We start from the raw sequence: 23,632 nt of genomic DNA on the forward strand, positions 1-23,632 counted from the left end.
AATCGTCTTATATGTTCCGTAACTTGTGTTTTTTAAATAATAAACTTTATGTGTTAACCTGTATTTATATAATGATGAAGACTTCCGTCGGATTTTTGACCAGCTTCTACATGATGTTTTGAAAAAGGATTTGACAATGGGTCTTTGTACCCGAAACTAGTCATCCATTGACTAAAATAAGACTGAAGACGGACCAAGGTACGTAACCTATTATAATATGTACTATTGTACTTACACCTCTCGAAAAAACCAGCCGAGACAAAAAATAATTGGTCTGTAATTAGACGGGGATGGGGGGGGGGGGCTTCGATGTATTTTATTAGATCTTTTAGTTTTAAAGGATTTTTAGTTCATTTTGGTGTAATTTTGACACTATTACCAGTTTTATAACAACACTATATTTTTACACTATTAAATGTTCAAGAAGCAATAACTATTCAAATATTTATTTATTCAGATAGGAAAAAAGAAACCAAACAAGTAATCATACAAAACATTTAATATATCAGTTCAACAAATATATATTTACTACAGAAAAGTATTTATACAAACAATATTACCAACAACGATGAGAACATTTTACAACATATAAAAAATAAACATACCTTAACTATAAAACTTAACGTATATTTCCATTTGTGTAAAATTTATGACCGACCAACACCTGAACTATAAAATATAACTTCTACTTTTAAATCTTTAACACTAATCAGTCAAAACTTCTAAGCACTTTGATCACAGTAAAAAATAATCATTTTGGAGGAATGTCATTGTAGTACACAACTGACAGGGTGTAAATAGTATATTTCATCACTAAGGCATAAAGTGATTCTTTACAACCCAAGCTCAAGTTTCTGAAAAAACACTTTTTGCCCGTGTGTTGAACTATATTTTTTGTCATACTGCATCATTAACAACAAAGCTCAAAAACAAAAATAGTTTTTATGTAAGGACAATTAATACTAGAGGTTAAAAATACCTTTAATCCGTCAGTGTAATCAACGTCACCGATCAACCCTTAAGACCCCTTTCTCGCCTGAAGATGACCCCATTGCTGGGTTGAAACCGGTCGCCGCTCATCGGTGACGTCGATCACTCTGACGAATTAAAGGTATTTTAACCTCTCGAATTAATTTTTGCAACTGTTTACAACAGCTGACTTTGCTACTTTAGATCCGCATGTATTAAAAACGGCTGTTTTTGTTGCAGTATGACGAAAAATACTTTGTAGTCTTCAAATACCTGCATTTTAAGTACAACTAGAGGCATTTTCAATGGCATAAATAGTATTATAAAAATATTTAGGCAAATATGACCCAGAAAGAAATTGTGCATTACCATAGTTAACAACATGTTGCTAACCCTTTGAGCTCTTGGGGGGAAGTGTGGTAGAGCGCAAGACTTCGGTCCCCGAGGTCCTGGGTTCAAATCCCACCAATCACCAATGGATTTTATCTAAGTGATAATGCCATGACCCTCTAGGACTAGCATGAAGTAATGTGTAAAACAGTTCTGGTCTAGAGCCAAGTGTCCCTAGGATGAAAAAAACCTTTGAGCTTCAACGTTTCTAATTGACCTATTGGTATTTAATTATTACTTTTAGTCCACTGATATTTTAACAAAAGAGTAAGGCCCAAACGGTAAAAATTACCAAATGAAGAAACAACCATTCAATCAAGATCAGCACACTCAAATGTAACTGGACATGAATAAACATCAAAACAGGCTTTGGATTTATCAATAAAATAGGATTACCAGCAGAATCCAAAGTCAATGACATAAGCATACAGAATCATAGACTAATAAACAGTAATAAATATCCTCGTATTGTACTAGCCACAACACCAACAGCCTTTTTGACTTTCGGTCTTTCCAAACCAGCAAAGAGCACTGGAGTCAAAATCTGCAAACACAAAAATAAAGTTGAGAAACCAAGCCACTTAAAAGTAAAAACGTGTAAATACAGTATTATCATTATGTTATTTATATCACTTACTATTTGTGTAATGTAACACATAGAATTTGATTTAAGAATTGTTGTGAAAAGGGGTTGAGTTCCTAGCTTGCCTGAGAAAAATTGAGTCTAGGGACTATTAGGATCGACTCAAGGCGTATCGACTATGTTGAAGTTAGACATCCCAACTATATGGACCAGCTATTGTCTGTAAATCGAAATCAAAATGCATACAAATTAGTTATAGTCTGACACTATTCATGTATGTATATACAATATGAATAAAGAATTTTTGATTTGATTTGATTTGAAATATTGTTTAAAAAAAATATATACTTTTGTGAGCCAGTCACAGAATGCGCTAAAATTAAAATTTCTCATTTTTGTTGCTGATATAGCTATTCGATGAGTCATAACAGTTGCTATAGCTGTGGAAGAAATCAGTAATGTATATCAGCACAACCTGTCGGTGGCTCACATAAATTACGAAGGTTCTAGTTTAAAAACTGGCGGCAACTTTAACATGGGGATGGAATGTCTAGTTGTATCAATAGTCAAAGCTAATACTGATATTTTGTCATAATATGGAGCTTCTTAAGAGCGTAAATTGAAGGAAAAAAAGAATTATTGACTCACAACTTTCTTATTATACTAAAGTGAAAGGTCACAATATGGTACACTACAGAAGTCACTAACAAGACTACAAGATCACGCCACTCATCCTACACTCATCTCCATTCATACTTGTCTTAAAATACCTACTTTGTATGGTCACCATTTCATTGAAAAAAAAGAAAAGTAAAGTAAAGTAAAGAAATAGCTGCTGGCTACCTTAAGTATAAACAAGTATATTTTGTATTGTTATACTTAAAACTTGTCTGCATTCAGTATTAAATTAACTTATACTTACATACAATCTATCTCTTAATTCCTAGTTTGAGGTAATCTTCTAAAATTGAAGGCATCGTGCAAGAAATGCATTCATCTTCACCATCCACCTGTAAAACATAATTTTAAATACAATTTTTTTGACGCCATAAAAAATTTTTGTTATGACTGACCAAGGGATCAACCAGAATATAACTGAAGGAATGATCTTCATTTCATGGTTCAAAGTTCATATGCATGAAAATTTAACTTGAATTTAAACTTAAATCAAACAGGATAATAAAAGAACCATAACGAAAAATGCAGCAAGTCACATGGTTAAGTAGAGCGATAAAATAAAGGAGAAGGCTGTTTAGTGAACCTCCAGAACCTTAAATGACCAAAAGACAAGTTTCTTACAGCTAGGAACGTGTGAGACAGCAACTCCCCCACGGTAGCTCGCTGTTTTGGGTCGTGAACCAAACATCGAGACGCAAAGTGTCGCCCTTCCTCGCTTAGGCCGTCTGGGATCTCGGGTGACTCTCCCATCCCCACCTTGAACATGATCTGGTAGTTGGAGTCAAACTCCGCCCAAGGCCTCTGTAACATTGAAATACAGAGTTACTTTATATTTTGATAAACCAACTGATTCCTTCAATTGTCCATTTCTCTACACTTTAGCGAATTTCCCATTAGGGGAATAAGCTATTACTATTACATCCATACATATGTAAGACAGACCAGCAAGTTAAGAATCTGATTTACTTTGTGGTTAAATCAGACATCACTTTGTGGATGTCCCCAGACGCCAAAAACATCATCCGTTAAAATTCATAGAAACAAGAGCAGTTTTTTAAATAAGGGCTTTTTTTGCGTATGAATTCGTAGTTTGCTTGTACGAGCCTGCTCGCCACTTACTAGCGTCATTTGTGAACAGAATAACACCATTTGCAGCTCAGTAGCTGACATGTATAAATCACGGTGTGTTTTAAAAATTATTTGAAATTTCAAATCTCCCGCCGCGTGCGAGATAAGGACAGATGTAAAAGATGACGACTCTGAAAGGTATTATTGTGATACATCTTAAGACTTTAAAAGAAATAGCCAAGATGTTACGTAAAATCTACCATCAGATAAATTCAAACAAAAATATCCTAACAAGTAAACACAGTTTACTTCTTACTTCAAAAGTTAAAAGGAAAGCATGACGGAAGTAGGCTTGATATCACTAAATAAATGGAGTTTAAAGAATTAAAATATTTAACTTAAATATTGTTCACCTTGCCAGAGGCCATTTCAACCAATACACATCCGAGTGACCATATGTCTACTGCTCTACCATGTCCGTCGGAGTTGGACTTCATAAACACTTCTGGAGCCATGTACGCTGCAACAACATCAAACTTTACTGAACAAAAGTCTATATATCTCAAGAAAACGTAGAATACATTTTAACAGTATTTTTTATGGAGTAGATAACAAAAAAATTATAGTTGACCAAAAAAATAAAAACAGTATAGGGAGATTATTGAGCATAGAATTAACCTAGTAATGTTGTATTTAAAGGAATAAATAGCGACAGAAGGAAACATAGAAAGTTGAGATCGATGTAGCGCGCTAATGGGAATTTTTAATTTGAGAAAAAAATACTTTTTGTATTTCTTGCTATGTATTAAGCAACAGCTTTATGTGGGAGTCGTAATATTCTTATGTAGTTATATTGTTATCAGCGAAATACCAAATTACCTTGAGTTCCGACAAATCCTTGAAGTTCTCCAGGCACTGTTGTGTGAGCCTTGATTTTGACAGCAGAACCAAAATCACCCAACTTCAAACAGTTACCCTCAGCTGTCAAAAATATATTGGCACCTGGAAAATGACATAACTCAAATTATGAGAAGAAGAAATAAAATGTAAGATCTGCTTACAAAATAAATGATAAACTAGGAGTATGATTAAAGTTGTAAGATATATTATCGAACAAAAATATTAGGAACAATCCAATTTTGAATGTTACAAGGTTACGAAGCATTTCCTCTGTACTTTGAAATAATGACACTTTTGACTACTACATTTTCATCTGAGTTACGATTTTATGTTTGTTAAAATTTACCCTAAATTTACCCTACCTTGGGGAAGACCTAAGCAGAGGTGGTGGAAGCAAGTGCAAGAAGATTTGGAGAGAATTGGGGCAACGGAGGATGATGCGAAAGACCGGTTAACTTGGCGAAGATTTGTTGGTGCGGCCAAATAACACCTCCGATATAAATGGCCCTGGGAGTAAGTAAGTAAAATTTTTGAAATTTTTGATTTCACTCGTTCAATACAATGTTACAGCGTATGCCGTATATAATAACAATGTCTATTAATATCGTGGCAATCACAGAAGACGATGATAGGTTGGTAGCTAGGGTTGATTGGTGTCTGCTACCAACGCGCCGCACTGGACTTAATCAGTATTATCACTATAGCGCTATCTGAATGTTTGTGCATACATATGTACCATGTTTATGTTGTGCTTATTTTAATTGTGATTTTGACGATTTGCAAGCTTTGTTGGACTATTTGACAGAGGTAAGTAAAATCTATTATTGTCTTCCAAATGTTAGTTCGAAATAAGGGAGAACCCCTCATATCTGACCATGACGGCACGGGGCTATGGTCGGAATGACCTTAAGGTCGGATATCGGGAGAATCATAACCTGCAGTCTCCGCGACATCGGTAATCGTCAAATGCGACCAAGACAACACCCGTGAGCGTAACTTGCAGTCTCCCCGGCATTGGTAATCGTAACGGCGGCAACACCCGTCATCGGTCTTCGGTTAACTGATCGCTCTCGGCCCCAGACAAGAAAGAAGGTTGGACACTAGGTCCGATATCCCGAGGAGTCGGTTATTCCGAGGTCAGATATGAGGGGTTCTACTACAGGCGGATTTTCAAAATAGCAAGGTTCAGAATAGCGACACTCTACTGTATTTCAAATTAAATTGCAAAAACAAAGAAAGCTTAGCTAAATCATACTTACTTTTAATGTCGCGATGCACTATAGAATGCTGGTGTAAAGTACCTACAGCCCTGGACAGCTGCAGTGTATATCTACGTACAAGAGTCTCTGGTAGTCCACTTTCCGTAGCGGCCACCAGTGATTCTAGAGTACCTTCCGTACACAGTTCCATGAAGATCAACATCTCCTCCTACAACATTCGTTGATTATAAGCTTGCAATTATTGTGGGGAATCCATTGTTTGATAGATTAATAAGGTACCTAGCCCAGCTATGGCTGAAATACATAAACATTGAAATGCAAACAAATAATTACAAAAGATAAATCAACATAAGATAATAAACATAAATATAAAGGTTACTTACAGTCTTCGCAATCCTGTTAATTGAGCACTACGGCCGTTTCGGAGATAACTCCATCGTCGGGTGCGTAGTCATTATACACTAATCTGAGCTATTTACATATTTACATTTTTTACGTGGTTTCTTCATTTTCATTGCGTCAAAGTTTAATAAATAGTACATACAACACAAAACACGAACACGACACGAAAACATTAAGGCACGTGCACGGCTAAAAACTGACGACCGACTGATCGAACTTTATCACTGCAAAGGTTTGGTGGACGACTGGAACAGCTGATAACACGTGTACCAACATAGCTGCTCAAATTATACCTTGTCCTGTTTGATTTGTATTATTTTCTCAAAAATTGGATTGGCTGCTGAATTAGTCTGGGAATTAATTATTAAGTTCGGTTCTTTAGCTGTACTGGTGTAAATGTGGAAATTTTCAATACAATTAAGTTTGTGACCTTTGCTACCAATGTGGAGTATTTCTAAACTATTAATTTCAGAGTAGTCGTGGCAATACTGTTGGATGTGTTCTGCATAATTTGAGACAGGATTTGGTTTCTTGATAGCACTTATATGTTCTTTATATCTGGTCTTAAAACATCTACCAGTCTGTCCGATATAGTAGGAATCACATTCTCCGCATTTAAGCTTATACACGCCCGACTTCTCTAGTATAGGCGTAGTATCCCTTTGTCGTGGAGCTGACAACTTACGTTGAAGGTTGTTGCTAGTTCTGTATGCAACTGAATAGTTATGCCTACTAAAAGGACGAGTTGCTAAACGTTGGTTGAGTTTACAGAACTCTAGTGTCACGTACTTTTTATCAGTTTTTTCTTTGGCAATTTTATTATTAGCTTTACTCTTGATTCTCCTGTGCAGTTTATCAATCATGTCATAGCTGTAACCGTTATTCAAGGCAATGTATTTTATTGTGTTAAGTTCATTTCTATAATTTTCTTCACTTAAAGGTATGTTAATCAATCTGTAGAGCATTGAATTGTAGTAAAAAGTACGTGACACTAGAGTTCTGTAAACTCAACCAACGTTTAGCAACTCGTCCTTTTAGTAGGCATAACTATTCAGTTGCATACAGAACTAGCAACAACCTTCAACGTAAGTTGTCAGCTCCACGACAAAGGGATACTACGCCTATACTAGAGAAGTCGGGCGTGTATAAGCTTAAATGCGGAGAATGTGATTCCTACTATATCGGACAAACTGGTAGATGTTTTAAGACCAGATATAAAGAACATATAAGTGCTATCAAGAAACCAAATCCTGTCTCAAATTATGCAGAACACATCCAACAGTATTGCCACGACTACTCTGAAATTAATAGTTTAGAAATACTCCACATTGGTAGCAAAGGTCACAAACTTAATTGTATTGAAAATTTCCACATTTACACCAGTACAGCTAAAGAACCGAACTTAATAATTAATTCCCAGACTAATTCAGCAGCCAATCCAATTTTTGAGAAAATAATACAAATCAAACAGGACAAGGTATAATTTGAGCAGCTATGTTGGTACACGTGTTATCAGCTGTTCCAGTCGTCCACCAAACCTTTGCAGTGATAAAGTTCGATCAGTCGGTCGTCAGTTTTTAGCCGTGCACGTGCCTTAATGTTTTCGTGTCGTGTTCGTGTTTTGTGTTGTATGTACTATTTATTAAAATTTGACGCAATGAAAATGAAGAAACCACGTAAAAAATGTAAATAGCTCAGATTAGTGTATAATGACTACGCACCCGACGATGGAGTTATCTCCGAAACGGCCGTAGTGCTCAATTAACAGGATTGCGAAGACTGTAAGTAACCTTTATATTTATTACACGCAATCTGCCACACTGATTAATCTTGAATATGGACAGATAATAAACATCACATACCAGGACATTAAAAGCATTATTCAAAACATTTTCACACACAAGGTTCTAATGCCTCCAATAATTTATTAGAAATCATTATCCCACCATCACAAACAATAAATTTCAATAAGTGCAAAAGTTATATTTTTTAAACTGATATAATTTACTTACTCTGTGTATCTCAATGCCGTAGTATCTGACGAGGTTTTCATGATGGATGCCCTCAAAGATTCGTAGCTCGGTGGCCACGTTTCTGATGGTCCGGTGGTCGTTGGGTTGCAATGCAATCTCCTTCATAGCCATTAATTCTCCCGTCTCGTTGTTGACGGCTGTGTAGACCTTGCCGAACCTTCCTTGACCTGCGGGAAATCCGCTGATGTGAAAACAAGCAATATACTGGAGACAACTTTTTGTTAAATTTTAAAACTATTGGTTTATGAAATTTTCTCTTTGACCACTAAGCGTACAATGCACTTCAGTGTACTATATAATTTGTCTTTTACACCCAACAAAAAGTTGTCGAAAGTTGTAGAAGAGATTTCATGTTTTGAGGGTCAAAATTGGGAAAACCCAATTTTTACTTCATAAAGCCCCCAAAAAACTATGTTTCCTTAGTCCGATCTTGGTGATTTGCAAACTTCTTAGAATTAAACGTAAGTTTACACATTCAGCCATTTTTGAGTTATTGTGCTAACCGACATACACACATAAATTTATATATATGAATTTGAATGGATAGTGTTTTGCCTCTGAGGATAACAAAACAAAATAAATCGGTCAATGGTCTAGGTGTTACCATGAGACCTACGGTAACAGATAGTAAATAATAGTAAAAAATCAATTAATAAATATAATTATTTCCTTTATAAAAAAAAAAATAGAAACAAATTATTATTCAAGTTGATAAGATTTAAGACATAATTACAACACTTCCAATGTCACAGAGGAGTTTAAGTATCAAAATTGATGGTTAATTACCGAGATAAGTTTAACAGACACTCTTGTGTATAGGCTTATTCCAATAGTCTGGTTTAGAATGGTATCCCTGCAAGAGTTTATATTCATTTTGCTTCTCCTGGTAAAGTGTTACTTTAATAGTTCCCCATACAATACAATAGCAGTTCTAAGTACCAAACTTTAGTATAGTGTACTCTAATGGAACCAGAATAGTCGGATTACTGTAAATTTTGGATTACCGAAAATAGCTAAATTTAACGCATAAGCTAAGAAAAACCCTATGAAGGTGTATTATGTTCTCTTTAACTATTAAGCGTTTAAATTAATCAGTTTAGGCATTATTTTACTAAAAAGCTAAGTTATTCAAAATGCAAAACGATCTGATTTAGCTTGTTAACTCTTGTCTACATCTACATCTTTTGTGCTGAACATCTACAAGTATAACTCATATTCTAAATTCAGCTAGGTCTACTTGTGTAAAAGTCAGCATGTTCGTGTCAGTAGTCAGTATAGGAACACTTCTACCACAGGGTTAGCTAATCTGTTTTGCTGAAATACATTTAATAATGTTTATAAATATGAAACTTTGAATGGCTTAGATTTAGGTAAACTTTCACTTATACCATCCTTATATATGTGAAGGCGATTTCTACAAAACACTACTCCTCCGTTAATAATGGACGGATTTTTACAAACGATGTGTCAAAACGAAGTATTGTTTGGTGTAGATGCCCCCTTTCACCAATTCCTGTAATAAAAGTCCTAGGACTTTGCCCCACAGGCCATCAAAATCCCAATGTATTTCTTATGGATAAAAGATTTTGTTTACTTAAACGAAGGAATAATTTGTATTAATTACAGCTGTTCATAGTAAACACAAGAGCGTTCGTTTTCAGTTTCGATAACTGGAGTGAAGCGATTGATTACATGATCTTTGGGTTGACTCTTTTAAGTCATCGGAAATTATGTTAATCGTTTTGAAATAACGCCCGTAATACTTTGCAATTGCTCAAATTCGAGCAACAGGTGCACTAGTTTTACCATGTTATGTGAAATCAACGTTATAGAAGCATTGTGTATCAAACCTTTTACTTCCGTTACAGGACATATTTACTGGGACACGAGCCAACACAACCACGACTCCTGACACAATACAGGGGCAAAACTACGAATGTAACACTATCCTGGTCAACCAAGCCAGACAGATACAACTGCTGCAGAACATACAACAGAGGTAGTCTTAATCTAACTTAGATAACATTCGTTAGAGGAATGAGTTTGCTTATCGATTTACTAGAAACCAAAGATCCTGTTTCAGTTTTTTTTTTCTGATAGGGTTTGAATGTACAGAGGGAGGGAATTTGTGACGTTGCAGCTTATATGCAATGGTTTCTTTTTCTTACTGTGGTTCGGTACAAATTGATTTGGATAGTCAAAGTTCTACTGTACTTGCATAGATAGGGTTAACGAGTCCATAGATAGTGTACTAGCATTGACTTTAGGTTGGCCTAACGCTACGTATGTCTAGCATCTGATATACAAGCCATTGGAGTTCAAAGGGTTTAAAAAGAGCACATTTTTTTATTGTACACAAAATAGAGCATATGAGATACTAGCACCTATTTTGTATATCACATCAGGGTAACCCAGAATGAGGGAGATGGAGGGGAGAGAGTCATGGTCAAGTTGGCAACTCTGCAGCAGGAGATGAGAGACCTGGAGTGGGGGGGAGGGGCAGTAGGGGAGGCTGTGGACAGCCTTCGTCAAGATGTCAACACCTTACGCCAGGCATGGGATTACAGCAGAGCTACCGGTAGGTTCACACCTTAATTATATATCAGTACATATTATAATGATAACATGACCACTCGGCTTAGGTTGATTGTCAGTCGAACCATCTTAAATTTACTAAGCCAAGTATAAGTGTTGAATGGGTAAGATCTACTAGCCTGAGACTAGTTGTTTAAATAAAGCTATTTGTTAAGCATTAAAAAATAGTATATATATGAATTATTTTGTAGAAACAAAACAGCAAGAACGACTGTTGGAGATAGAAAATAAAGTGAACCAAATAAACCTGATGCTACGCAGAGTTAGTAACCAGATTCAAGACCTTGGACGAACAGTTACAGCCAGTAACAAAGCTGTCGCTCTCAACACTAGGTAATTATCGGCAATTAAATCCAACTTCAGTTATTAATTTGTAATGTAACCTTTGAAAAACTGAAGGGGAAAACTTGATAAGTTCAATCCGGTTTTTCTTGATTTCCACCATATTGTATAGACCAACTGAAGTATTTTAATTTAGTAAAGCTGTTCTTGGGAACAACATATTTCAAAACATGAAAACATTATTTCACAATTCTTTGTTTGAAGTTCATTGTTGGTGATGGTGAGTTAATGTTGTTCAAAGGTTTATTGCGGACATTCTCCATCACGAAAGTAAAAAACAATACACAACCAACTCGTGATAGGAATAAACATAATTAACACCCATCTTGCGGCATCGTACATCGCTCCGCCATTCTGTTGGTTTTACTTTTCCAGGGACCGGAAGCCATTTCTGTTGTCTCCGTGTTTCCGATTGATCAGCCATGTTGGTTCAGTTTCATTGGTGGAGTCATAGCGTACGGTGTTGTTAGTGTTCCATTGTGTGAGTTTTTTGTACGTAAACCTTTTATAGATTATAGTGTTTTGTGATTTGTTATTAATTGCATGTTGTATCATGACTTGACTGCTATACAGTGCATATTTTTTGACTACTACCCTCGGTAGTGTATTCCAACTTAGGTTGGGCGTTTGTGTATTGTTAGTTGTAATGTGTTAGTTAAGTTTTTTCACCTGAAGACGGGATCAGATTCCAGATCCCGAAACGTTGTGTATTGTTTTTTACTTTCGTGATGGAAAATGTCCGCAATAAACCTTTGAACAACATTATTTCACAACATTGAAAACTTTATTTCACTGTACTTGGTAAGTCCCTCCGATACAAGGGGAAAACATGGTCCTTGAACAGTTGAGATAGCTTCTTTGTAATTTTGGCTATGCATAATTTATTTTTGCATATCACATGACAGCGTTGTTTTCAAGTTTAGTTTAGTTAGTTCAGAGAAGCTATTTTTTGTGAAGTTATGTTTTGTTCGGAAAGAATTTGTATGGACCTGAAGTCAAAGTCTACTTTATTGCTTTACCAAGGGCTTGAAAAAAACTTTAAAAAAAAGTTATTTTTTTAATTATTTTCACATGTTTGTTAAGTAAAACATTTTGTCACACATTTTAAAGGCATTTTCAAAAATTAATATACCTAAAAAAAAACTCCGATCGCATAAGATGTTGAGGGTTTCGCTGCTAGGGTGGTTGACGATGATGATGTCCTCCAATTGGGGGAGATATTCATAAACTCGCTGTGATCACATAAGATGTTGACGAATTCGTCGATTTGTTATCACAGATTACAGTCATTATGACAAACAAAAGGGCAAAAAGACTAAAAATGGATTATGTTTGCCATTCCTGCGATTTACAAAAATATTTACCCATAATTATAAAAACCCAAGTTATCCTTGTTTCACAGGAAGAAAAATCCTGTTCCATTCCCGTCTTGAAAATCAGGAGGGAAATGTAACCCTACTATACCCTAAAAAAAAATCAATCCTGTCCTATAGTATGTTGATAGTATGTTTAAGGATATGTGTAAAGTCAGAGTTTTGACTAGTAGTGATCATCTAGGCTATTTTAATTTATTTTTGTTTGATTCAGCTTACTCTTGACCTTGATGGAGGCTAAACCTCGAGAGCCTTGTCCCTCCCCTCCACCTCCCGCTCCACCACTGATGTCTAACTTGACGTCGGGACAGCCCCGTGACTGCTGGGATATCCTACGTCAGGGCAACAACCACAGTGGTGTACATCTGATACAGCCGTCCCCCTACCATCAGCCCTTCCTGGCACTGTGTGACATGGAAACACTCGGCGGCGGATGGACTGTAAGCGTTAACTTTTTCTGCAGTTTAAAGTTCACTTTGAAAAAGAGTAAATGTTAAGAAAAGAGTTACTTATATTTATCTAGTTACAAATAAATTTGTTTTTCAATTTTTAACAGTGTACACCATCTCTAAACTGACCCTAGGTTGCGGAACTTTAAAGGTTGGTTAAATACAGGCAACTACGTAAAAAAAAAAACTTATTTAAGTCAGTAATTTAATTCGCTTTTAATTTTTTTATGTGGTTCAAAACAAAACCAAACATGCAAGGACAAAATTATATTTTATTACTGTTATTGGAATGGGAATGGTAGTCACTAGATTACAGCAAAATTTCAGTTAAACCACCCAGTATTATCCATTGTGGATTAACAGACCTTTATTTTTCCTGGAAGAACTAGTAAATTTGATCAGTGGTTGATTCAGAGGCGGTTAGTCCGAGCAGTAGTTGATCCAGAGTTGGCTAAGAGATAATACCGTACAGATCCCATTTTATTTTACGCTTCACCAGCTTTGAGTTGTAAACAATAATTAAACAGTATGTATACCTACAAAAAGGATTTTTCAAATTTGATTATTTATTAATTCATATCTTCATGTTCATAATCATGTTCATTTCTTCATGGCAATAAGAATAGGCGAGTCGCAACCAAAACAATGGTTAACTCATGATAAGGAAGGAGGAGGGGGAGGAAATACACTTCAAGATAACGCAGAAGTCTAGACCTGCCCTCTGTGCGTATCGTATTTCCCGGTACCGGGGTTTTTGTAATGTTTATCGTTTATCTATTGTTCGTCTTTCCGTTTGTATGTAATTATATGTGTTACATCGATGGATTTGAACTTTAACTTCCTCTGGAACGAAATTTGATGTCCTTGACAGCCTGATGGAGTTCACATTGGGAACGAACTGCAGTAGCCAACAGACTACTAGGGATCACTCTGACAATATAAAGTATTGCACTATTATAAAGTATAGTATACTATAAAGTATAGTACTATTATTTATTACCATTCATTTCCAACAGATGGCATTTTTCCCATTAAACTATTTTCTGGCAATTGCCTTTAAATGTGATGGTTTGTTGTTTGAGCCAGGGTAGAATCAATTGTGTATTCAGTATCCACAATGAAATGACTAAATAATTTAAGTGGTCCTGACAAAATGTCGACGTTTGATAGTAAAAAGATCAGAGATCATACTATTCCATTCCAAAACATATAAAATACCATTTTTGTTTACATGCCCAAAAACTATTGAACGTAAAACAAGTATTGCATAACGTTTGTTAGGTTTTCCAAATGCGAGAGGATGGCTCTACTGACTTCATGAGAACTTGGCGAGAATTTGAAAAAGGATTCGGGAACTTGGCTACTAAGGAGTTCTGGCTTGGATTAGAAAAGCTCCATCTCATCACTAATGCCAGGGTGAATAAAATAACAGTACATTTACATGTCTTAACTATTCCGGTTACACGCTTTACCTTATAACCTGGGTGAATTTGCGTTCTTAATAAGCACAGGATACTTGGTTGATAAAGGGGTGAGTTTCAATTGAAAGCAATGAGAGGTTTTATGGGAATGTGGAATTTTCTGCATTGAGCACATTTAAATTGTTGATATTCATAATAACTCATTAAATAATCAAAGGCAGAGCTGAAATTATTCATTTGACTCAAATTTTCTAAGAAAAATCACCATCAACAAAACTATAAGACAATTTTATCTTACGCTGGTCTTAAGAGTCTCCTTAAATTTGTGTGTGCAGTCTGAACTGTATAAGTGAAAAAATCTTTTTTTGTTCATAGATGAACGACTTGTTAGTCACCCTAAGAGACCACGCTGGTGACTCTGCCTGGGCGTATTACCAACAGTTCGCTGTGGGCGACTCTAGGCAAGATTATTCTATCACTTCACTCGGCAATTACCATGGGACTGCAGGTAAGGTAAATGTATTGTGTACTGTCTAATAATTGGAACAGCTGATTTTAGAAATAAGTTTAAATTTTTTTTAAATCAGCTGTTCAGATTAAATTGTTATACAGTACAATAGATATTTGTGTAACTAGTGGTCAAAGGCAGTTTGCACTCGCTTTAAACATTATATTTTTCCTACAGTTACTATAAAGCATATAAATAATTAGTCTTTCAAACACTGTACAACATGTTTTTAGGTTAGGTTAAATCTGATTGATCGAAATGGGAAACGCTGCACCAGCTGAAGTCGTAATATCTTTAAGTGTTGCCAACTTATTTTCAAGCGTACATGTATTACGTGCCTAATAAAAGCACGCTGCTCTGTGTTTGGTTGGAATACTGGTGTGCGACAAAGTAAAAATTGTGCGGCTAGGTAAGTAAATGCAGCAGTTATCAGCTTTCTGCACTATAATCAGTTGAACGAAATGGGAAACGCTGCACCAGCTGATTGTAGTTGTAATATCTTTAAGTGTTGCCAACTCATTTTCAAGCGTACATGTTTTACGCCCACTTTGTCACCCGACTGTAGGAAAAACACATTACAGTAATCTTAGACAAACTCCAAATAATTTCAGAACTACAAGAACACACTGAGGAAACAGCAGGTACCACAGATTGCAGGTAAAGATACAAGGGTCAACTGGCAACTGGATTTTTAAAAGGATTGATCCTCTTCCTACAGAATCCTTATCACAGAACACCATTCAAACTTGGTAGGATGTCAATTTTCCATGAAAACTGTTCCCGGCTACCATTACAAGATTAATCGTTTAGACGTTGGGAATCGGCTAAAAAAGTAAAGGACAAAGTTGTTTGTTTTAGATTTGAACTGGCTTATTGGTCGCGACTGATACTCGATGTAGACTTTAATCTACGAATGGTCTGCGAACAAAAGTCCTTTGGCGATCTCCGTCAATTATCTTGTCAGAGTCCAGTTATTGTCCAGCCTGTTATCAGCTTTTAGTATTGTAGGGCCTAACCTACTATTCTTGTTTAGCATCAGTTAATAGTTCCAGTTATGACTTGTGTTCACCACTTAATGCCTACAATGTAACAAATTAGAATGTAAAAAAGGTTTGGGAGTTGATTTTTTACGGATCTGAAGAACTTTGTTCACTAACATCATTGGAGTTGGAAGGAATGAGAAAACTTTAAAATAAAAAGGAATCACCAACACAATATAATGAAGTCTGTTTTTGAAGTGTATAAAACTGTTTTCAAGAGCAACAAACACACAAGAACAAGATACAAAAAAAAAAAAACGCAAGATAGTGGTAGATGTTTAAAAAAAAATTAACAGAACTTTTAAATATTTTTTGTGGTGATTAAAAACTTAATAAAAATTATCAGCCAACTAAAAAGGAGAATTACAATAGGATTTGTTTTTATAGGAGATTCACTGAGTGGCCACGTATTCAAATTCTCCGCCCCGGACAGGGACAATGACATGAATGATGGCGTGAGTTGTGGCCGCAGTGGTGCCTGGTGGCATAGGGACTGTGAGGACCAGGATTCCCCAATCAGGTTAGTGATTTAACTTTATCTATAAGGACGAATGTGGCAGTATTCACAGTAAGAACTAGGCTCAGGGCCACTTAAATTTCTTTTAGAGCCCTCCAAAGCCAAAATTAATGTTTGTTCAACATTTTGGAGGAAAAAACACTTGGATTAGGAACATCGAAGAAGGGACAGTTATTAACTAGATTTCCAGGCAGTTGATAAAAATAATGTTCGCAGATTAAACTTTATTTTTATCTCCAAGGGGGCTGTAGAGGGATGAGATTAACCTATTGACAAGACATTTCTTTTAAATTTCTTTATCAACACATTTTTTAAGGGTTTTAGTTTTGGTTTCTTTACTGACTATTCCGTTGGCTGGACTCTAGTAACACTGTTAAGGGTTAAGAAGGGGGATGGGGGTCTCCGCCTTCTGAAGAACTTAAGGAACAATCTGAACCATATACTGCTTTTCTAGCTTGAGGCCTTAGACTGTCTAGTTGTGATTGAGTGTTGAGTAGAAAAAGTTGGGAGATCTTATTTATGTTTCAGCTTAATTTACTGAACACATTAGTGGTTTTAAGCTGTTGTTTCTCAAAGCTTGTATTCGTGTAACAACCTTTTCATATTCTAGTCATATTCAAAAAGGTGGAGTAAAATTTCAAATAATAAAATACTATGAACTATTAGTGCAAAAAAATGCCCTAACAATCATTTGATCACCATAGCGCTACGATAAATCTCAAACAGCCTTGAAAATTGCTAAGCCCCTAAAATACATGAATTAAGACTGCAATGTCAATCAACGACCAACGTACAATCATTTTGACAGTTGGAGGACTAATCTAGCGATTGTGTTTTTCCGCAGCAACCTCAACGGCCTGTACCTCAACGGGAGCCTTCCCCAAGTGTTCCCCGCTCAGGGTATGTTGTGGACATCCTGGAGAGGTTTGTCCTATTCTATCCCACACTCCGCTATGATGGTTCGTCCTTCAGCTGATGTTTACACACATGCCACCTCTACTAATGCTCCCTTAAAACCTTAGCTCTTAGCTTAATCTTAGCTTAAAACCTCAAAACCTTAGCTTTAGAATTTTATTTAACAAATATATTTTTATAAAACTGTAGCCAAACTTATTTGGACCTGAAGTGCAGAATACGTTTTATTTGTTATTCTAGATCGAGGAGAAAAGATACCCCAAAAACCAAACATACAATCAGCAAAACCAGTAATACTCTTCCAATTTCAAATTATTGAAAATTAACTACACAATCAAAATTAATGGTTTAGGTATAAACACTATGAACAATGGGAATTTTGTTTCAGGAAATAACACTAGAAAAGAAACATAAAAAAAACCTATTCTCATGCTGAAAATCACATCCAAACTGAGGTGGGTATGTTTCTGTTGGAGGTTAAACGGGGAATGGCAGACGATCTATCAAGTAACTTAGGCGTCAGATTAGAGTTGGTCCTTTGATGGTTTTACCAGTTGGATTTCCCATTCTTCATACTATAACCAAATCTAAGCTACGGTGGCTCAGAATCTAAGAATTGAAATAATTAATTTATGATTCAATCCTTCGAATTAGCTCTACCAAGTAACAAAGAGATTTAATATTGTTAGGGAAAAACCCATGATAGACCATACAAAATATGAAGATATGTTTGTTTAAATCGGAGAAGATATCAGGAGTTGAGATACTTTTTGAAATTTAGATTTGAACACCGATTACCATCGGTGTGAAATGAACCAGTTTCAATTCATCTTACCTATTTTTATTCCCCTCTGCCAGCCGAACGTGACAGTTCTAGGACGAACAAAGTTGGTCTCCGTCTGGTGATTTTTAACAGCAACAACAGTTCCGATGAGGTTTTCGTTTCTAAGCCTCTCTTCTATCACTTCATCCAATTCTTGGACAGCCTCAAGTAGGCGATCTTTCCGTGAAGTTTCTATATATAACAAAATAAAAGATGTAGTAAACCACGATTATGGTGCAAAACAATTTTCAGACTTTACAAGGTGCTCACTATTCTATTATCTGTAAAAAATGAGAAGTTTGTTGCTTGAATCACAAAAACTTAAATGTTGTAGTTGTTTTTCTAGGCCACTTCATGCAAATCAAAATAAGAAGGTTACAATACTTGCAGACTGCCTATAGTGGTCCTCGAAAATCCAACAGGATACCGAGTTTCGGTATATTGTTATACCATAATCAGATCCTTATTTACAAAACCTGAAGTTTTTCGACTCATGATGTTACGTCACAGTTTTAAAAACACAGTCACAAAACATTTAAACACGAATAAACTATTTAAATCCCGTTATCTGGTTTTTAAATCGTAGGCCTACTGTAATCTTTTACTGTAACACTAAAATTAGATTTATTTTGTAAAGGAAATCAAGTTACGTACCTACTAAAAATGCTTGTATAAAAAAGGTTATATTTTAAAGAAAAGGCTAGGAAGGATTTTATTGGAAAGGAATAGAGTTCAGCGAGCTTATCTGAGAAAAATAGAGACCAGGGGCTAATAATTACACAATAAATAACACAAAACACAACACTGATATTTCATCACTTTCTCTTCAACCTAAATAAGTCCTACCAGTACTACAAGAAAAAATATCAGTAGCCTATAATATTTTGTGTTCTTTTATTGTGTATTTATTATATTGTGATGTTTTTTTTATTATTGAAATTCACTAAAAAACTAAAACATTAAAGTACCTCCATTGATTTGTTCTATGTTTGTTTTCTGTTACTTTAATTTGCATTTGATGTATTAATCAGTTGGACTTATTATTATTTAAAGAAAGGAAAATCAATTTGAAGGTCATTAATTGTTATATATATTCTGTTTTGACTACTGTAAAATCCCTAGTTTTAGCGATCTAGATAAGAAAACTTATGTTGACACAATTTCATGTACCAATCTGTACATTTTATGAAATAAAGAAGTTGATTGATTGATTGATTGATAGCCTTGGAATCCATTTTTCTTAGGTAATTTAGCTGAACTGTATTACTCTCTAAAAAATTCTTGTTAAGTACAAAATATTTTTAAAATCAAACCTTCAAAACAAGCTTAAAATAATTCTTGACAACAGTAATTAGCATTTGACGGACGGTTTGAATGATAAAGGTACTAAATATATTTTTTTTAACCTACAGATGTTTAGTGAGAAACATTGTGAAATGGAATAGGAAAGAGGGATGATTAAAAGTAAAACTATGGAATAGTGTTGTTCAGTTTGAGGTTAAGAGCACGAGGTCCTAGGTTTTTAGAATTTTTCAGGATAGCAAGCTTAGCTGAATAGTGAAGAGTACAAACTGGCTCAAAAGACACAACTTTATACTAAAAACACAAAACATTATAATATTTCACTGTCACTGACAACTTTTTCAAATCACTTACTTTGACTAGGACAAATAAGTGTTTCCACGACCGCACCGTCTGTCGCACCGTTCAGTTCCTTGTCATCGTTTGAGGTAGTCGCTTCATTGGAGGAGGTTGCCTCACTGCAAAGAGAAAGAATACTAGTTCATAAACTTAAATACTTTAACTAGTATAGAATTGGATGGCTTTCAAATGTGATGGATATTTAAAAATCACTTTGATATTTGAAGACAACTCACCTCCGTATCTCGGGGCTGTTCGGGTTGGACAGTGAGGACGAGAGCCGCGTGGGCCGAGGACGTGACGAGGTGATAGACGGGGATGGTGACACGCCCCTGCTGCGGTAGTAAGACCCCGGCGTACCAGGCGTACTGCCTCCCCCCACCACAGCTGTGCCGATCACATGGGAGATGCAGTCGTCTATGTTGGCTTTCAGCTCCTGAAAGTCAATAAAGACTTATTCAACTTTATTGATCACAAATTATGCTGTCCATAATAATATACCCTTGTTGCAGAGAAAATATTACATGTCTGGCATTACTTCAGAATAGTATACATCAAAGACTTACTTTAAAAAAATTAAAAATATTCTTATTCCCTTCATCAGAACGTTTTGAGAGAAGACAGGATGTAGCAAGAGCAAAGTGCATAGCTTTTCACAGTCCCACTTTTAATGTTTTCTTTTTCAAATATTTTAAATTTAACTAAGAGGTACAACTGTTCTTTTAAAGGTACTGAGTATTTTGAATTCATAAGTATTAAATAGTATTTTGTTTGGAATAATCTAAAATAACTGACTAAAATACAGTTTAAGTTAACCTTCAATCAATAGTGTGGACAATTTGATGAAAGAAGTGTAATCAGATCAACAAAATTACAAAAATAAAACTTATTTTGAAGTTTTTAACTGGTAAAAATTATAAGAAAATATTAACACGTAAGTATAATATAGGACTAGCTTCTGAATATGCTCTCATAGAAGGAACCATAAGGAACTTACCATCTAAAATCTTTTGGACCATTAAACCTAAATTAAAAGAGTTTAAAGTTTAAATCAATTAAAGTGAAATATAAGAACTATTAACTGGCTCAGATAAACATTTCTGTCCAAAAGCTACCCTAAGTATTGACTGATTCATTGTCACAGCATAGGCTTAGGTCAAAGGCTTATTGCCCTTATCAATAAGATAAGTTATTGTTGGATTGTTCTCTACATAAAACCGTTACATGAAAAAGGACACATATCAACTGTTAAAAGTTATATGATTTGATTATTAAAGTATTTTTGCTTCAACACTGAAAAATGAAAGGTAACCTTGGAAAAATAAATTTAACATACATATTTTTACAGAAAAATACTAAGGAAAAAAATGCTCTAGAATATTGTTTTTGACGCCATTCCATGTACTGATGTACACAATGAAATAAAGACAATTTGATTTGAACCTTTCTTTCTCTAGAACCAGAAGTCTGCCACAATACCTACAAAACAGTTAATCCAATCAGCCTAATTAAATTTCCCCACTTTACCTCACTCATAAGGAGTTTGGTGCATAAGGAAAATAGAGAGCTATATGCCCTATACAAAGAGCCTGATATAATAGCGCTTATAAAAAAGCCATTAGTTGGTTAGGTCGTGTACTTCGGAGACAGGAAGGTACAAGACTAAATGAGGTTTGTGAGACCGTACCTACATGAAGACGTCCGTCGGGTAGGCCTCAATTAAGATGGTATGACCAAGTCAAGAAGGATGTGATCCAATGCGGAGGAGGAATTTGGATGGCGGATGATAGAGAAGAGGAGAGGACTGAGGCTAATCTACAAGGAAAAAATCTACTGAGATTTGTGACGTCCCATCAGTAAGTAAGGCACTCAGCTCAAGAGGACCAATGAGAAATCAAGACCATCTTATGACTACCTGCTTCCCAAGATGGCTGGGACAATAAGACATCAGCGTATTAATGTATCCTTATGTTCTCAATTTTCTTTTTTTACAAATATTCACTTTCTTTTACATCTAAAATACCAGAGTAGGTACTCCATTTTAGAATATAGTAAATATATTACTTTCATTAAAAACTTCTCCCTGAGATGTGATTAGTGTGACTTCACAAACAAACTATTATCGCAGACTTTATACTACGCTATTACTTTAAATGCAGTCTTACCTCAAATTCATCGTCAGTAAGGCAGTTGGTGAAATGCGGCTCACAAATGTGCATGATGAAGTCCAACCCATGATTGGCCCATCTAGGCCTGAGGCCTCGACCTCTCTCACATCTCGTCTTGGCAAAGGCCATCCAGAGCTGAGCGAACGAGATCAAGCCACGAGCCAACTGTGTCCGAGACCCTCCTGTCACCAGACCGCAGATGTCTTTGTGGTACTGAGATCATAGGAACTAACATTAAGTCTCACTCGGAATATAATGAACTGCTAGTACTAGAATGTTTAATAGATCGCCTTCATGAAATGTAGGGGTGTGCGATGCATCGAAAATGCATCAAAATTTCGATTCGATTCGATGCATCGAATCACGATTCGATTCAGCATGCATCGAAATCACGATGCATCGATTTGGCCTCGATGCATCGAAAAAGACCGATGCAGCGGTTAACTCCCGATGCAACGATTACGTCCCGATTCATATTTAAAACTAATTTAGGACTCCAAAATGAGTTTTAGATAGGGAAGTGTCAATTATCGCTACCACCGATACTCGGACATTGCCGATACTAGGAATATCGGTATCAAGAATCGATTGCCAAACATCGATTTCGCCCGATTCCGCTGATACCGACAGCCGACAGGGATGGATAGATATTTTATTTAACATTTATTTATTTGATATCTATTGGTTTAGTAATCACGCTAACAACTTTAGTAACCAACTTAGTACACTATTTAGTTCAAAACAGCTAAAGGTTATTTTCAGCTGTTCTCTCTGCAGGCAGATGATATTGCACAACACAATACAATCTACATTTCAAGATGTCAGACAGTCAGAATTCAGTCTCAGACAACCGGCGTGCGAGTGTCCTCAACACGAAATTATACTAAAAAATGTCTGTATCAATAAGTCAGACCTTTAAATGTATTATTTTTATTTTTAGAACAAAATAAATAACCTAAACTTGTCTAAATGTTCAGTTTCATCCCTGCATTACGCATCATTAGAAAAATTCGATTCAATTACAACATCGAAGTCAGAGGGTTATTCGTATCGTAATCTACAACGCAGTGCGCGTGCGTGATTGGCTAAGTCGCTATGACGACACACGGTTGCTGTGGCAACCTACAGTGCGCACTGAGCTCTGCGCCTTGTGTGTGAGGGAAGATTATACCAACAAACTATTTCAGGAATTCCATTTTGGGACGGACGAAAGATAAGGAAGAAACAAAAAGTGGTCACGTGTGCAAATGTAGTGGTCGAGACAATAAGGCTATAAACGAGTATTGTCGCGTCGTTGTTCCTTGTTTGTTTACTTTTTCATATTCCCTATCAAACGCCCTTATCTGCTATCTCTCTCTCCCCCCCTCTCTCTCTCTCCAGCGATGTACTGATTAAACAGACTGTGGTTGACGACTTTTCTAATTAAGATTCCCTGTGGTTATTGTAGTTCAATCAATCCCATAACCTTTCCATCGTTTATCAAAATAATTAATTAATCTGTTTTGTATTTTATTTCCTTTAAACCAACCCCTATTTACCATCTGTATTTTATAGAATAAAATGTTTGTTTATAAAGTTTGACTGGCCACACAATTTT

The 23,632-nt window shown here is 35.7% G+C and overlaps 2 protein-coding genes across 2 annotated transcripts in view; one reads left to right on the top strand and one right to left on the bottom strand.

The window, feature by feature from the left end:
- Positions 1 to 496: 496 nt before the first annotated feature.
- The window catches only part of LOC128993569 (mitogen-activated protein kinase kinase kinase 4), a 53,923-nt gene continuing 30,787 nt past the window's right edge, over positions 497 to 23,632 (bottom strand). Inside the window, exons 18-28 of the mRNA XM_054417544.1 lie at positions 22,033 to 22,248; positions 20,104 to 20,303; positions 19,883 to 19,986; positions 18,239 to 18,418; positions 8,223 to 8,410; positions 5,848 to 6,016; positions 4,568 to 4,690; positions 4,102 to 4,208; positions 3,242 to 3,421; positions 2,865 to 2,952; positions 497 to 1,903 (exon numbers count right to left, since the gene is read on the bottom strand). Of these exons, the coding sequence (XP_054273519.1) occupies positions 2,872 to 2,952; positions 3,242 to 3,421; positions 4,102 to 4,208; positions 4,568 to 4,690; positions 5,848 to 6,016; positions 8,223 to 8,410; positions 18,239 to 18,418; positions 19,883 to 19,986; positions 20,104 to 20,303; positions 22,033 to 22,248 (1,548 nt within the window). The 3' untranslated portion in view covers positions 497 to 1,903; positions 2,865 to 2,871. The remainder of the gene's footprint in view (positions 1,904 to 2,864; positions 2,953 to 3,241; positions 3,422 to 4,101; positions 4,209 to 4,567; positions 4,691 to 5,847; positions 6,017 to 8,222; positions 8,411 to 18,238; positions 18,419 to 19,882; positions 19,987 to 20,103; positions 20,304 to 22,032; positions 22,249 to 23,632) is intronic.
- Positions 10,681 to 17,516, top strand: LOC128993559 (ficolin-2-like). Its single transcript, XM_054417535.1, has 7 exons — positions 10,681 to 10,821; positions 11,030 to 11,171; positions 12,768 to 12,993; positions 14,284 to 14,418; positions 14,799 to 14,931; positions 16,359 to 16,491; positions 17,333 to 17,516. Exons 1-7 carry the CDS (start codon positions 10,686 to 10,688, stop codon positions 17,508 to 17,510), a joined length of 1,083 nt encoding a protein of 360 aa, XP_054273510.1. The 5' UTR covers positions 10,681 to 10,685; the 3' UTR covers positions 17,511 to 17,516.

The sequence above is a fragment of the Macrosteles quadrilineatus genome, unplaced genomic scaffold (assembly GCF_028750875.1).
Source record: "Macrosteles quadrilineatus isolate MER2022 unplaced genomic scaffold, UCM_ALF_1.0 Scaffold_1__1_contigs__length_201487025, whole genome shotgun sequence".
NCBI lineage: Eukaryota > Metazoa > Arthropoda > Insecta > Hemiptera > Cicadellidae > Macrosteles > Macrosteles quadrilineatus.

Excerpts from the sequence above, each read along its gene's own strand:
- LOC128993559 (XM_054417535.1), top strand. The coding sequence starts at position 10,686 with ATGGTCAAGTTGGCAACTCTGCAGCAGGAGATGAGAGACCTGGAGTGG. Across the intron at positions 14,932-16,358 it reads CAATTACCATGGGACTGCAG|GAGATTCACTGAGTGGCCAC; the intron begins GTAAGGTAAATG and ends TTGTTTTTATAG. Across the intron at positions 16,492-17,332 it reads GACCAGGATTCCCCAATCAG|CAACCTCAACGGCCTGTACC; the intron begins GTTAGTGATTTA and ends GTTTTTCCGCAG.